The sequence below is a fragment of the Oncorhynchus kisutch genome, unplaced genomic scaffold (assembly GCF_002021735.2).
Source record: "Oncorhynchus kisutch isolate 150728-3 unplaced genomic scaffold, Okis_V2 Okis03b-Okis08b_hom, whole genome shotgun sequence".
Classification (NCBI taxonomy): domain Eukaryota; kingdom Metazoa; phylum Chordata; class Actinopteri; order Salmoniformes; family Salmonidae; genus Oncorhynchus; species Oncorhynchus kisutch.
This window is the reverse complement of record NW_022261980.1, coordinates 15,635,126-15,648,832: the sequence shown is the minus strand read 5'-3', so window position 1 is coordinate 15,648,832 and position 13,707 is coordinate 15,635,126. Positions and strand designations below refer to the sequence as shown.

Genomic DNA, 13,707 nt, shown 5'->3' with positions numbered 1-13,707 from the left:
GTTGTCAAACTGATTTAACAGGGGAGGGTTGTCAAACTGATTTAACAGGAGAGGGGAGGGTTTTCAAACTGATTTAACAGGGGAGGGGAGGGTTACCAAACTGATTTAACAGGGGAGGGGAGGGTTGCCAAACTGATTTAACAGGGGAGGGGAGAGTTGTCAAACTGATTTAACAGGGGAGGGGAGGGGAGGGGAGAGTTGTCAAACTGATTAAACAGGACAGGACAGGGGAGGGGAGGGTTGTCAAACTTATTTAACAGGGGAGGGGAGGGGAGGGGAGAGTTGTCAAACTGATTTAACAGGGGAGGGGAGGGGAGGGTTGTCAAACTGATTTAACAGGAGAGCGGAGGGTTGTCAAACTGATTTAACAGGAGAGGGTTGTCAAACTGATTTAACAGGAGAGGGGAGGGTTGTCAAACTGATTTAACAGGGGAGGGGAGGGTTGTCAAACTGATTTAACAGGGGAGGGGAGGGTTGTCAAACTGATTTAACAGGAGAGGGTTGTCAAACTGATTTAACAGGAGAGGGGAGGGTTGTCAAACTGATTTAACAGGGGAGGGGAGGGTTGTCAAACTGATTTAACAGGAGAGGGGAGGGTTGTCAAACTGATTTTACAGGAGAGGGGAGGGGAGGGTTGTCAAACTGATTTAACAGGGGAGGGGAGGGTTGTCAAACTGATTTAACAGGGGAGGGGAGGGTTGTCAAACTGATTTAACAGGGGAGGGGAGGGTTGTCAAACTGATTTTACAGGAGAGGGGAGGGGAGGGTTGTCAAACTGATTTAACAGGGGAGGGGAGGGGAGGGTTGTCAAACTGATTTAACAGGGGAGGGGAGGGTTGTCAAACTGATTTTACAGGAGAGGGGAGGGTTTGTCAAACTGATTTAACAGGAGAGGGGAGGGGAGGGGAGGGTTGTCAAACTGATTTAACAGGACAGGGGAGGGGAGGGTTGTCAAACTGATTAACAGGACAGGGGAGGGGAGGGTTGTCACACTGATTTAACAGGGGAGGGGAGGGTTGTCAAACTGATTTTACAGGAGAGGGGAGGGTTGTCAAACTGATTTAACAGGAGAGGGGAGGGGAGGGGAGGGGAGGGTTGTCAAACTGATTTAACAGGACAGGGGAGGGGAGGGTTGTCAAACTGATTTAACAGGACAGGGGAGGGTTGTCAAACTGATTTTACAGGAGAGGGGAGGGGAGGGTTGTCAAACTGATTTAACAGGGGGAGGGGAGGGTTGTCAAACTGATTTAACAGGGGAGGGGAGGGTTGTCAAACTGATTTTACAGGAGAGGGGAGGGTTGTCAAACTGATTTAACAGGAGAGGGGAGGGGAGGGGAGGGTTGTCAAACTGATTTAACAGGACAGGGGAGGGGAGGGTTGTCACACTGATTTAACAGGGGAGGGGAGGGTTGTCAAACTGATTTTACAGGAGAGGGGAGGGTTGTCAAACTGATTTAACAGGAGAGGGGAGGGGAGGGGAGGGGAGGGTTGTCAAACTGATTTAACAGGACAGGGGAGGGGAGGGTTGTCAAACTGATTTAACAGGACAGGGGAGGGTTGTCAAACTGATTTTACAGGAGAGGGGAGGGGAGGGTTGTCAAACTGATTTAACAGGGGAGGGGAGGGTTGTCAAACTGATTTAACAGGGGAGGGGAGGGTTGTCAAACTGATTTAACAGGACAGTGGAGGGTTGTCAAACTGATTTAACAGGAGAGGGGAGGGGAGGGTTGTCAAACTGATTTAACAGGACAGGAGAGGGGAGGGTTGTCAAACTGATTTAACAGGGGAGGGTTGCCAAACTGATTTAACAGGGGAGGGGAGGGTTGTCAAACTGATTTAACAGGGGAGGGGAGGGTTGTCAAACTGATTTTACAGGAGAGGGGAGGGGAGGGTTGTCAAACTGATTTAACAGGAGAGGGGGAGGGTTGTCAAACTGATTTAACAGGAGAGGGGAGGGGAGGGTTGTCAAACTGATTTAACAGGACAGGGGAGGGTTGTCAAACTGATTTAACAGGAGAGGGGAGGGTTGTCAAACTGATTTAACAGGAGAGGGGAGGGGAGGGTTGTCAAACTGATTTAACAGGGGAGGGTTGCCAAACTGATTTAACAGGGGAGGGGAGGGTTGTCAAACTGATTTAACAGGAGAGGGTTGTCAAACTGATTTAACAGGGGAGGGTTGTCAAACTGATTTAACAGGAGAGGGTTGTCAAACTGATTAACAGGGGAGGGGAGGGTTGTCAAACTGATTTAACAGGGGAGGGGAGGGTTGTCAAACTGATTTAACAGGAGAGGGTTTGTCAAACTGATTTAACAGGGGAGGGTTGTCAAACTGATTTAACAGGAGAGGGGGGAGGGTTGTCAAACTGATTTAACAGGGGAGGGGAGGGTTGTCAAACTGATTTAACAGGACAGGGGAGGGTTGTCAAACTGATTTAACAGGGGAGGGGAGGGTTGTCAAACTGATTTAACAGGGGAGGGAAGGGTTGTCAAACTGATTTAACAGGACAGGGGAGGGTTGTCAAACTGATTTAACAGGACAGGACAGGGTTGTCAAACTGATTTAACAGGACAGGACAGCGTTGTCAAACTGATTTAACAGGGGAGGGGAGGGTTGTCAAACTGATTTAACAGGGGAGGGTTGCCAAACTGATTTAACAGGGGAGGGGAGGGTTGTCAAACTGATTTAACAGGGGAGGGGAGGGGAGGGGAGAGTTGTCAAACTGATTAAACAGGACAGGACAGGGGAGGGGAGGGTTGTCAAACTTATTTAACAGGGGAGGGGAGGGTTGTCAAACTGATTTAACAGGACAGGACAGGGTTGTCATACTTATTTAACAGGACAGTGGAGGGGAGGGGAGAGTTGTCAAACTGATTTAACAGGAGAGGGTTGTCAAACTGATTTAACAGGGAGGGTTGTCAAACTGATTTAACAGGGGAGGGTTGTCAAACTGATTTAACAGGGGAGGGTTGTCAAACTGATTTAACAGGAGAGTGTTGTCAAACTGATTTAACAGGGGAGGGTTGTCAAACTGATTTAACAGGGGAGGGTTGTCAAACTGATTTAACAGGGGAGGGTTGTCAAACTGATTTAACAGGAGAGGGGAGGGTTGTCAAACTGATTTAACAGGAGAGGGGAGGGTTGTCAAACTGATTTAACAGGGGAGGGGAGGGTTACCAAACTGATTTAACAGGGGAGGGGAGGGTTGCCAAACTGATTTAACAGGGGAGGGGAGGGTTGTCAAACTGATTTAACAGGGGAGGGGAGGGGAGGGGAGAGTTGTCAAACTGATTAAACAGGACAGGACAGGGGAGGGGAGGGTTGTCAAACTTATTTAACAGGGGAGGGGAGGGTTGTCAAACTGATTTAACAGGACAGGACAGGGTTGTCAAACTTATTTAACAGGACAGGGGAGAGTTGTCAAACTGATTTAACAGGGGAGGGGAGGGTTGTCAAACTGATTTAACAGGGGAGGGTTGTCAAACTGATTTAACAGGGGAGGGTTGTCAAACTGATTTAACAGGGGAGGGTTGTCAAACTGATTTAACAGGGAAGGGTTGTCAAACTGATTTAACAGGGGAGGGTTGTCAAACTGATTTAACAGGGGAGGGTTGTCAACTGATTTAACAGGAGAGTGTTGTCAAACTGATTTAACAGGGGAGGGTTGTCAAACTGATTTAACAGGGGAGGGTTGTCAAAACTGATTTAACAGGGGAGGGTTGTCAAACTGATTTAACAGGAGAGGGGAGGGTTTTCAAACTGATTTAACAGGGGAGGGGAGGGTTACCAAACTGATTTAACAGGGGAGGGGAGGGTTGCCAAACTGATTTAACAGGGGAGGGGAGGGTTGTCAAACTGATTTAACAGGGGAGGGGAGGGGAGGGGAGAGTTGTCAAACTGATTAAACAGGACAGGACAGGGGAGGGGAGGGTTGTCAAACTTATTTAACAGGGGAGGGGAGGGTTGTCAAACTGATTTAACAGGACAGGACAGGGTTGTCAAACGTATTTAACAGGACAGGGGAGGGGAGGGGAGAGTTGTCAAACTGATTTAACAGGGGAGGGGAGGGTTGTCAAACTGATTTAACAGGGGAGGGTTGTCAAACTGATTTAACAGGGGAGGGTTGTCAAACTGATTTAACAGGGGAGAGTTGTCAAACTGATTTAACAGGAGAGGGGAGGGTTGTCAAACTGATTTAACAGGAGAGGGTTGTCAAACTGATTTAACAGGAGAGGGTTGTCAAACTGATTTAACAGGGGAGGGTTGTCAAACTGATTTAACAGGAGAGGGTTGTCAAACTGATTTAACAGGGGAGGGTTGTCAAACTGATTTAACAGGGGAGGGTTGTCAAACTGATTTAACAGGAGAGGGGAGGGGAGGGTTGTCAAACTGATTATATATTAAACATTGTAAACTTTCATGTTGTAAAGAGATTCAGTTTAGCATTAACAGGACAGTGTCACATCAACTCAGTCAGTTATATGATGTGATCAATAGGACAGTAACACATCAACTCAGTCAGTTATATGATGTGATCAATAGGACAGTAACACATCAACTCAGTCAGTTATATGATGTGATCAATAGGACAGTATCACATCAACTCAGTCAGTTATATGATGTGATCAATAGGACAGTAACACATCAACTCAGTCAGTTATATGATGTGATCAATAGGACAGTATCACATCAACTCAGTCAGTTATATGATGTGATCAATAGGACAGTAACACATCAACTCAGTCAGTTATATGATGTGATCAATAGGACAGTATCACATCAACTCAGTCAGTTATATGATTTGATCTTCAGAGTAAAAGATTTAGGGAAACTGTTTGAAGTGTCGTGGTCTTTAGTCAGTGTTGTTTGCAGTGTTGTGGTCTGTAGTCAGTGTTGTTTGCAGTGTCGTGGTCTGTAGTCAGTGTTGTTTGAAGTGTCCTGGTCTGTAGACAGTGTTGTTTGCAGTGTCGTGGTCTGTAGTCAGTGTTGTTTGAAGTGTCCTGGTCTGTAGTCAGTGTTGTTTGATGTGTCGTGGTCTGTAGTCAGTGTTGTTTGATGTGTCGTGGTCTGTAGTCAGTGTTGTTTGATGTGTCGTGGTCTGTAGTCAGTGTTGTTTGAAGTGTTGTGGTCTGTAGTCAGTGTTTGCAGTGTCGTGGTCTGTAGTCAGTGTTGTTTGCAGTGTCTTGGTCTGTAGTCAGTGTTGTTTGAAGTGTCCTGGTCTGTAGTCAGTGTTGTTTGAAGTGTTGTGGTCTGTAGTCAGTGTTGTTTGCAGTGTCGTGGTCTGTAGTCAGTGTTGTTTGAAGTGTCCTGGTCTGTAGTCAGTGTTGTTTGCAGTGTCGTGGTCTGTAGTCAGTGTTGTTTGAAGTGTCCTGGTCTGTAGTCAGTGTTGTTTGATGTGTCGTGGTCTGTAGTCAGTGTTGTTTGATGTGTCGTGGTCTGTAGTCAGTGTTGTTTGAAGTGTTGTGGTCTGTAGTCAGTGTTTGCAGTGTCGTGGTCTGTAGTCAGTGTTGTTTTGCAGTGTCCTGGTCTGTAGTCAGTGTTGTTTGAAGTGTTGTGGTCTGTAGTCAGTGTTCTTTGCAGTGTCCTGGTCTGTAGTCAGTGTTGTTTGAAGTGTCATGGTCTGTAGTCAGTGTTTTTTGAAGTGTCCTGGTCTGTAGTCAGTGTTGTTTGAAGGGTCATGGTCTGTAGTCAGTGTTGTTTGATGTGTCGTGGTCTGTAGTCCGTGTTTGATGTGTCGTGGTCTGTAGTCAGTGTTTGAAGTGTCCTGGTCTGTAGTCAGTGTTGTTTGAAGTGTCCTGGTCTGTAGTCAGTGTTGTTTGAAGTGTTGTGGTCTGTAGTCAGTGTTGTTTGCAGTGTCGTGGTCTGTAGTCAGTGTTGTTTGAAGTGTCCTGGTCTGTAGTCAGTGTTGTTTGCAGTGTCGTGGTCTGTAGTCAGTGTTGTTTGAAGTGTCCTGGTCTGTAGTCAGTGTTGTTTGATGTGTCGTGGTCTGTAGTCAGTGTTGTTTGATGTGTCGTGGTCTGTAGTCAGTGTTGTTTGAAGTGTTGTGGTCTGTAGTCAGTGTTTGCAGTGTCGTGGTCTGTAGTCAGTGTTGTTTGCAGTGTCCTGGTCTGTAGTCAGTGTTGTTTGAAGTGTTGTGGTCTGTAGTCAGTGTTCTTTGCAGTGTCCTGGTCTGTAGTCAGTGTTGTTTGAAGTGTCATGGTCTGTAGTCAGTGTTTTTTGAAGTGTCCTGGTCTGTAGTCAGTGTTGTTTGAAGGGTCATGGTCTGTAGTCAGTGTTGTTTGATGTGTCGTGGTCTGTAGTCCGTGTTTGATGTGTCGTGGTCTGTAGTCAGTGTTTGAAGTGTCCTGGTCTGTAGTCAGTGTTGTTTGAAGGGTCATGGTCTGTAGTCAGTGTTGTTTGCAGTGTCCTGGTCTGTAGTCAGTGTTGTTTGAAGTGTTGTGGTCTGTAGTCAGTGTTGTTTGCAGTGTCCTGGTCTGTAGTCAGTGTTGTTTGATGTGTCCTGGTCTGTAGTCAGTGTTTGAAGTGTCCTGGTCTGTAGTCAGTGTTGTTTGAAGGGTCATGGTCTGTAGTCAGTGTTGTTTGATGTGTTGTGGTCTGTACTCAGTGTTGGTCTGTATTCAGTGTTGTTTGAAGTGTTGTTTGAAGTGCTGTGGTCTATAGTCAGTGTTGTTTGAAGTGCTGTAGTCTGTAGTCAGTGTTCTTTGCAGTGCCGTGGTCTGTAGTCAGTGTTGTTTTGATGGACCTGTAGCTGCTCCTACAATGCTGAGTAGCTGAATTACCTTTTGCTGAACCGCCCACCAACCCCCAGACAGCCAGGAGAAACACAAAGGCCCAGACAGACACTTGACTGTTCAGACACACACACACACACACAGAGATTGTTCTCTACCAGGGAGTCTTTCAGGCAGGAAGCTGATGCCAGAACTCCATTGACGTCTTCCCGAGAGTGAGTGAGAGAGAGTGAGAGAGAGTGAGAGAGAGAGAGAGAGAGAGAGAGAGAGAGAGAGAGAGAGAGAGAGAGAGAGTGAGAGAGTGAGAGAGAGTGAGAGAGAGGACTCCTGTCTTTGTGTGGAATCATCAGCAGATTGTGTTTGCAAAAGCATCGTCCCTGAAATAGAATCTCATATAAACGTTATCATCAAAAATATGATTGACTGTTTCGGATCATCGTTCAGTGTTCTTCCTGAATCGCTCGGTTCTTTGTCAAGTGGGTCTTTGTGTAACACCGCAGACTGATCACGTTAATCAATGCCTTCAATTATTCAGTCTGCCATCTGATAGGACACCAATTCAGACAACAAACGATGTGTGGCGTCTCTAACAATGTGTAGAGGGTTGACGTGTAGGGGTCTCTAATGACATGTAGTTCTTTGTGTCCACGACGTTGTAGTTCTTTGTGTCAGCAGTGTTGTCGTTCTTTGTGTCAGCAGTGTTGTAGTTTTTTGTGTCTGCAGTGTTGTAGTTTTTTGTGTCAGCAGTGTTGTAGTTTTTTGTGTCAGCAGGGTTGTAGTTCTTTGTGTCAGCAGTGTTGTAGTTCTTTGTGTCAGCAGGGTTGTAGTTCTTTGTATCAGCAGGGTTGTAGTTCTTTGTGTCAGCAGTGTTGTAGTTCTTTGTGTCAGCAGGGTTGTAGTTCTTTGTGTCAGCAGGGTTGTAGTTCTTGTGTCAGCAGGGTTGTAGTTCTTTGTGTCAGCAGGGTTGTAGTTCTTTGTGTCAGCAGGGTTGTAGTTCTTTGTGTCAGCAGGGTTGTAGTTCTTTGTGCTGCTTAGTGCCAGAGGAAGATCACCAGTCAATTAGCCCGGCAGTAGCAGCGTTGCCCAGGACTAGCAGTAAATCGCATAGTTAGCTTTGTTCTGTTTAATACAGAGTGAACCTGTGAAGTAGACTGAACCCACCTCTAACCCTGCTCTAACGTGTGTCTATGGAGGGAATGGATGGGCGCTGGAAGAGTGCGAGGGCAGAATTGAGAATTGTCGCTGGTACTACCAGTTACCCTGACTACAGTGAGTACTGTAGAGTCAACATATTGTAGTGACCTTAACTTAACACCTAACGACCTTGTAAAGAGGTTTGGACCTCTTGGTGTAATGGTTGAGGTGTTGGCTGGACCTGGGTTGGCGTCCCGGTCAAAGCTACCCCTGGACCTGGGTTGGCGTCCCGGTCAAAGCTACCCTTGGACCCGGGTTCGTGTCCCGGTCAAGGCTACTCCTGGACATGGGTTCGCGTCCCGGTCAAGGCTACCCCTGGACCTGGTTCGTGTCCCGGTCAAAGCTACCCCTGGACCTGGGTTCGTGTCCCGGTCAAAGTTACCCCTGAACCTGGATTCGCGTCCCGGTCAAGGCTACTCCTGGAATACACTACTAGCAATACTTAGCAATATTAGCAATATTAGCAATACACTCAGTTGATAAGGGTTCTTCAGCTGTCCCACATAGGAGAACCCAAAAGAGTTCTACCTGGACACCAAAAAAGGTTCTCCTATGTGGGACAGCTGAAGAACCCTTATCAAACTGAGTGTATTGCTAATATTGCTAATATTGCTAAGTATTGCTAATATCAGATGTGTAGGATTATGATTTGGTTGAAAGCCTCTGGCCCCTAGGCATTACATACACACTGTTCATATTGAAGTGAATCTGAGGGGCTCTTTAGAAATTAAACAATTACATTTCACCAGCAAAACTTCCCAGGCTGAGACATCGAGCCATTGAAGCAGACATATCCTTGACAGATACAGAGCTCTCATACGGTACCTTCTCAATGATGAATTGGGGAGGTTGTGAGGTAGCTTTTCTATTGTTCAATGAGGCACATTGTTGCCAGTTCTCTCTCCTGATCAGACTCTCTCGAATATCAGATACTGTGAGTCTCCTGCTGACGTGGGACTCTGTAATCAGTCACAGCTTGTAGTTAACCTCTCGTATTACTTCTAACGTCTGGGAAAACAGTCTTCATCGGAGCACATTAATAAACATCCATCTCCTCCTCCCTCCCCCTCCTCTCCCACCTCCTCCCTCCCCCTCCCCTCTCCCTCCTCCTCTCCTCTCCCTCCTCCTCCCCTCCCCTCTCCTCCTCCCCCTCTCCCCTCTCCTCCTCTCCTCCCCCTCCCTCTCTCCCCTCTCCTCCTCCCTCTCTCCCCTCTCCTCCCACCTCCTCCTCCCTCTCTCCCCTCTCCTCCCACCTCCTCCCTCCCCTCCCCCTCTCCCTCCTCCTCTCCTCTCCCTCCTCCTCCCCTCCCCTCCTCCTCCTCCCCCTCTCCCCTCTCCTCCTCTCCTCCCCCTCCCTCTCTCCCCTCTCCTCTCCTCCTCCTCCCTCTCTCCCTCTCCTCCCACCTCCTCCTCCCTCCCCTCCTCTCCCACCTCCTCCCTCCCCCTCCCCCTCTCCCTCCTCCTCTCCTCTCCCTCCTCCTCCCCTCCCCTCTCCTCCTCCCCCTCTCCCCTCTCCTCCTCTCCTCCCCCTCCCTCTCTCCCCTCTCCTCTCCTCCTCCTCCCTCTCTCCCCTCTCCTCCCACCTCCTCCTCCCTCTCTCCCCTCTCCTCCCACCTCCTCCTTCCTCCCTCCTCCCCTTCCCCCTCTCCTCCTCCTCATCCCCCTCTCCCCTCTCCTCCTCCTCCCACCTCCTCCTCCCTCCCCCCCCCCTCCCCCTCTCCTCCTCCTCCTCCAGACAGCCCAGACGGTCCTCCTGGTGGTCGCAGCCTTCCTGACCTGTTGGATGCCTCATCACATCATCGCCATGTGGGTGGAGTTTGGAGTGTTCCCGCTCAACGACGCCTCCTTCGCGTTACGGATCATCTCCCACTGCCTGGCGTACGGGAACTCCTGCATCAACCCCATCCTGTACGCCTTTCTGTCAGAGAACTTCCGGAAGGCCTGTCGCCAGGTGTTCACCTGTCGGTTCCTCTACCCTCCACCCCCACAGGAGAAGGTGGTGCGCATCCGAATGGAGAACTTCTCAACTACACACTCTATTACCACTAATATCTGACACCACACACTCTATTACCACTAATATCTGACACCACACATTCTATTACCACTAATATCTGACACCACACACTCTATTACCACTAATATCTGACACCACACATTCTATTACCACTAATATCTGACACCACACATTCTATTACCACTAATATCTGTCACCACACATTCTATTACCACTAATATCTGACACCACACATTCTATTACCACTAATATCTGACACCACACACTCGATTACCACTCTAATCTGACACCACACATTCTACTACCACTAATATCTGACTCCACACATTCTATTACCACTAATATCTGACTCCACACATTCTATTACCACTAATATCTGACACCACACCACACACTCTATTACCACTAATATCTGACACCACACACTCTATTACAACTCAAATCTGACACCACACATTCTATTACCACTAACATCTGACACCACACATTCTATTCCCACTAACATCTGTCACCACACATTCTATTCCCACTAAAATCTGACACCACACCACACACTCTATTACCACTCATATCTGACACCACACTCTCTATTACCACTAAATCTGACACCACACCACACACTCTATTACCACTAATATCTGACACCACACATTCTATTACCACTAAAATCTGACACCATTCACTCTAGCACCACTAATATCTGACACCATGCACTCTATTACCACTAATATCTGACACCACGCACTCTATTACCACGAATATCTGACACCACACTCTCTATTACCACTAAATCTGACACCACACCACACACTATTACCACTCATATCTGACACCACACATTCTATTACCACTCAAATCTGACACCATGCACTCTATTACCACTAATATCTGACAACATGCACTCTATTACCACTAATATCTGACACCACGCACTCTATTACCACTCATATCTGACACCACACATTCTATTACCACTAAAATCTGACACCACACACTCTATTACCACTCAAATCTGACACCACACATTCTATTACCACTAACATCTGACACCACACATTCTATTCCCACTAATATCTGACACCACACCACACACTCTATTACCACTAATATCTGACACCACACTCTCTATTACCACTAAATCTGACACCACACCACACACTCTATTACCACTCATATCTGACACCACACATTCTATTACCACTCAAATCTGACACCATGCACTCTATTACCACTAATATCTGACACCACGCACTCTATTACCACAAATATCTGACACCACTCCACACACCCTATTACCATTATATCTGACACCACACACTCTATTACCTCTAATATCTGCCACCACACATTATATTACCACTCAAATCTGACACCACACATTATATTACCACTAACATCTGACACCACACCACAAAACTGGGACAAGACTGGGACTGGAAGAAGACTGGGACAAGACTGGGGCTGGAACAAGACTGGGACTGGGACAAGACTGGGACAAGACTGGGATAAGACTAGGGCTGGGCCAAGACTGGGACTGGGACTGGGACAAGACTGGGGCTGGGCCAAGACTGGGACTGGAACAAGACTGGGACAAGACTGGGGCTGGGCCAAGACTGGGACAAGACTGGGACTGGGACAAGACTGAGACAAGACTGATACTGGGACAAGACTGGGACAAGACTGGGGCTGGGCCAAGACTGGGACTGGGAAAAAACTGGGACTGGGACAAGACTGGGACTGGGACAAGACTGGGGCTGGAACAAGACTGGGACAAGACTGGGACTGGGACTGGGACACGACTGGGACAGGACTGGGACTGGGACAAGACTGGGACTGGGACAGGACTGGGACAAGACTGGGACTGGGACAAGACTGGGACAAGACTGGGACTGGGACAAGACTGGGACTGGGACAAGACTGGGACTGGGACAGGACTGGGACTGGGACACTACTGGGACAAGACTGGGACTGGGACAAGACTCGGACTGGGCCAAGACTGGAACAAGACTGGGACAAGACCGGGACTGGGACAAGACCGGGACTAGGACAAGACTGGGACAAGACTGGGACTGGGACAAGACTTGGACTGGGACAAGACTGGGACAAGACTGGGACTAGGACAAGACTGGGACTGAGGGTGTGACTGGGACTGGGGGTGTGACTGGGACTGGGACAAGACTGGGACTGGGGGTGTGACTGGGACTGGGGGTGTGACTGGGACTGGGGGTGTGACTGGAACTGGGACAAGACTGGGACCTGGACAAGACTGGGACCTGGACAAGACTGGGACTGGGACAAGACTGGGACCTGGACAAGACTGGGACTGGGACACGACTGGGACTGGGACAAGACTGGGACAAGACCGGGACTGGGACAAGACTGGGACTGGGACAAGACTGAAACTGGGACAAGACTGGGACAAGACTGGGACAAGACTGGGACTGAGGGTGTGACTGGGACTGAGGGTGTGACTGGAACTGGGACAAGACTGGGACCTGGACAAGACTGGGACCTGGACAAGACTGGGACTGGGACAAGACTGGGACCTGGACAAGACTGGGAGTGAGGGTGTGACTGGGACTGGGGCCTGGGGATGGGACCCAGCAGATTGCGACCCCCAACAGATGAAGCAGCCAAACTGCAAGTCTACGTACTCTTCAAATGCTGGATTTGTTTCACTTTTGATTTTGTGCCGAGGCTTTTAAACACACAGACCTGAAACAGCCAATGCAGACACACTCTTCAACTGAGGCCTGTGATTGGTGAAACTGTTAACCAGGGTGATTTTGGAGAACTGAGACATGGCACTGACTTAGATGGGGAGATTTGACTAATTGATTGGATTCGGATTGGATTAGGCCTCACAATCAATTGATACTGATCAACTGTGAAAGCAGATGATCTTGAGAACACTTTATGAATTACAGCCAGTGTTCAGCAAGACGCTTAAATATTCCAAACACACAGATCTGGCAACACAGACAAACTCTTCAGCTTCTGAAACCTCTGATTGATGGAACTCTCCATCAGGCTTACCTGACCACCACTGTCTTACCTGACCATCACTGACTTACCTGACCACCACTGACTTACCTGACCGCCACTGACTTACCTGACCACCACTGACTTACCTGACCGCCACTGACTTATTGACTGATTACTTTTTGATTGAATAAATGTGGAAGGAGGGTGAACATGAAACATTACAGAAACTACCAGCAGTATTCCTGCAATGCTTTTTATTAAAATGATATATTTTTTAGGTTAGAGATAACAGAACAAAACATTTATAATAACTGTACGCTAGTGGAAAAGTAGAGGAGTTGAAGAATCTACTTGACTTTACTCTTCGTTGAAAATTGAACTCTGAACTGAACTGTCTGACAGTACAAATGAATTTAATTTTAAACTTGTCAACTCTTCAGCGATTGCTACTTTTAATGGGAGGTCCCAAATGGCACACTATTCACTATTTAGTGCACTACTTTGATTATAAGTCTAGTCAAAAGTAGTGCACTGTATAGGGAAGAGTGTGCCATTTAGAACACGGTCTACAATGGAGTGCTGCTCGCCTGCATTGATCAATGTGTTTGTGCATTTGCATGAAATATTTTACATGTAATTCTCTGTGGAATAGTTTAAGCGTCAGTATAGATGTTAAATGTTTGTAAGATTTTACCCCTGTGTAATTCATGTACTGTGTATAAGTACTTTTCTACATTCCCAGCATGTCTTGGTCACCAGTGTTCCTGTATTAGTAAAACAAA

At 47.7% G+C, this 13,707-nt stretch overlaps 1 protein-coding gene across 1 annotated transcript in view; it reads left to right on the top strand.

Annotated features, from left to right (window-relative positions):
- The window catches only part of LOC109887386 (galanin receptor type 1-like), a 42,110-nt gene extending 30,386 nt beyond the window's left edge, over positions 1-11,724 (top strand). Inside the window, exon 3 of the mRNA XM_031812617.1 lies at positions 9,659-11,724. Coding sequence (XP_031668477.1) covers positions 9,659-9,979 — 321 coding nt within the window. The 3' untranslated portion in view covers positions 9,980-11,724. The remainder of the gene's footprint in view (positions 1-9,658) is intronic.
- Positions 11,725-13,707: the final 1,983 nt, after the last annotated feature.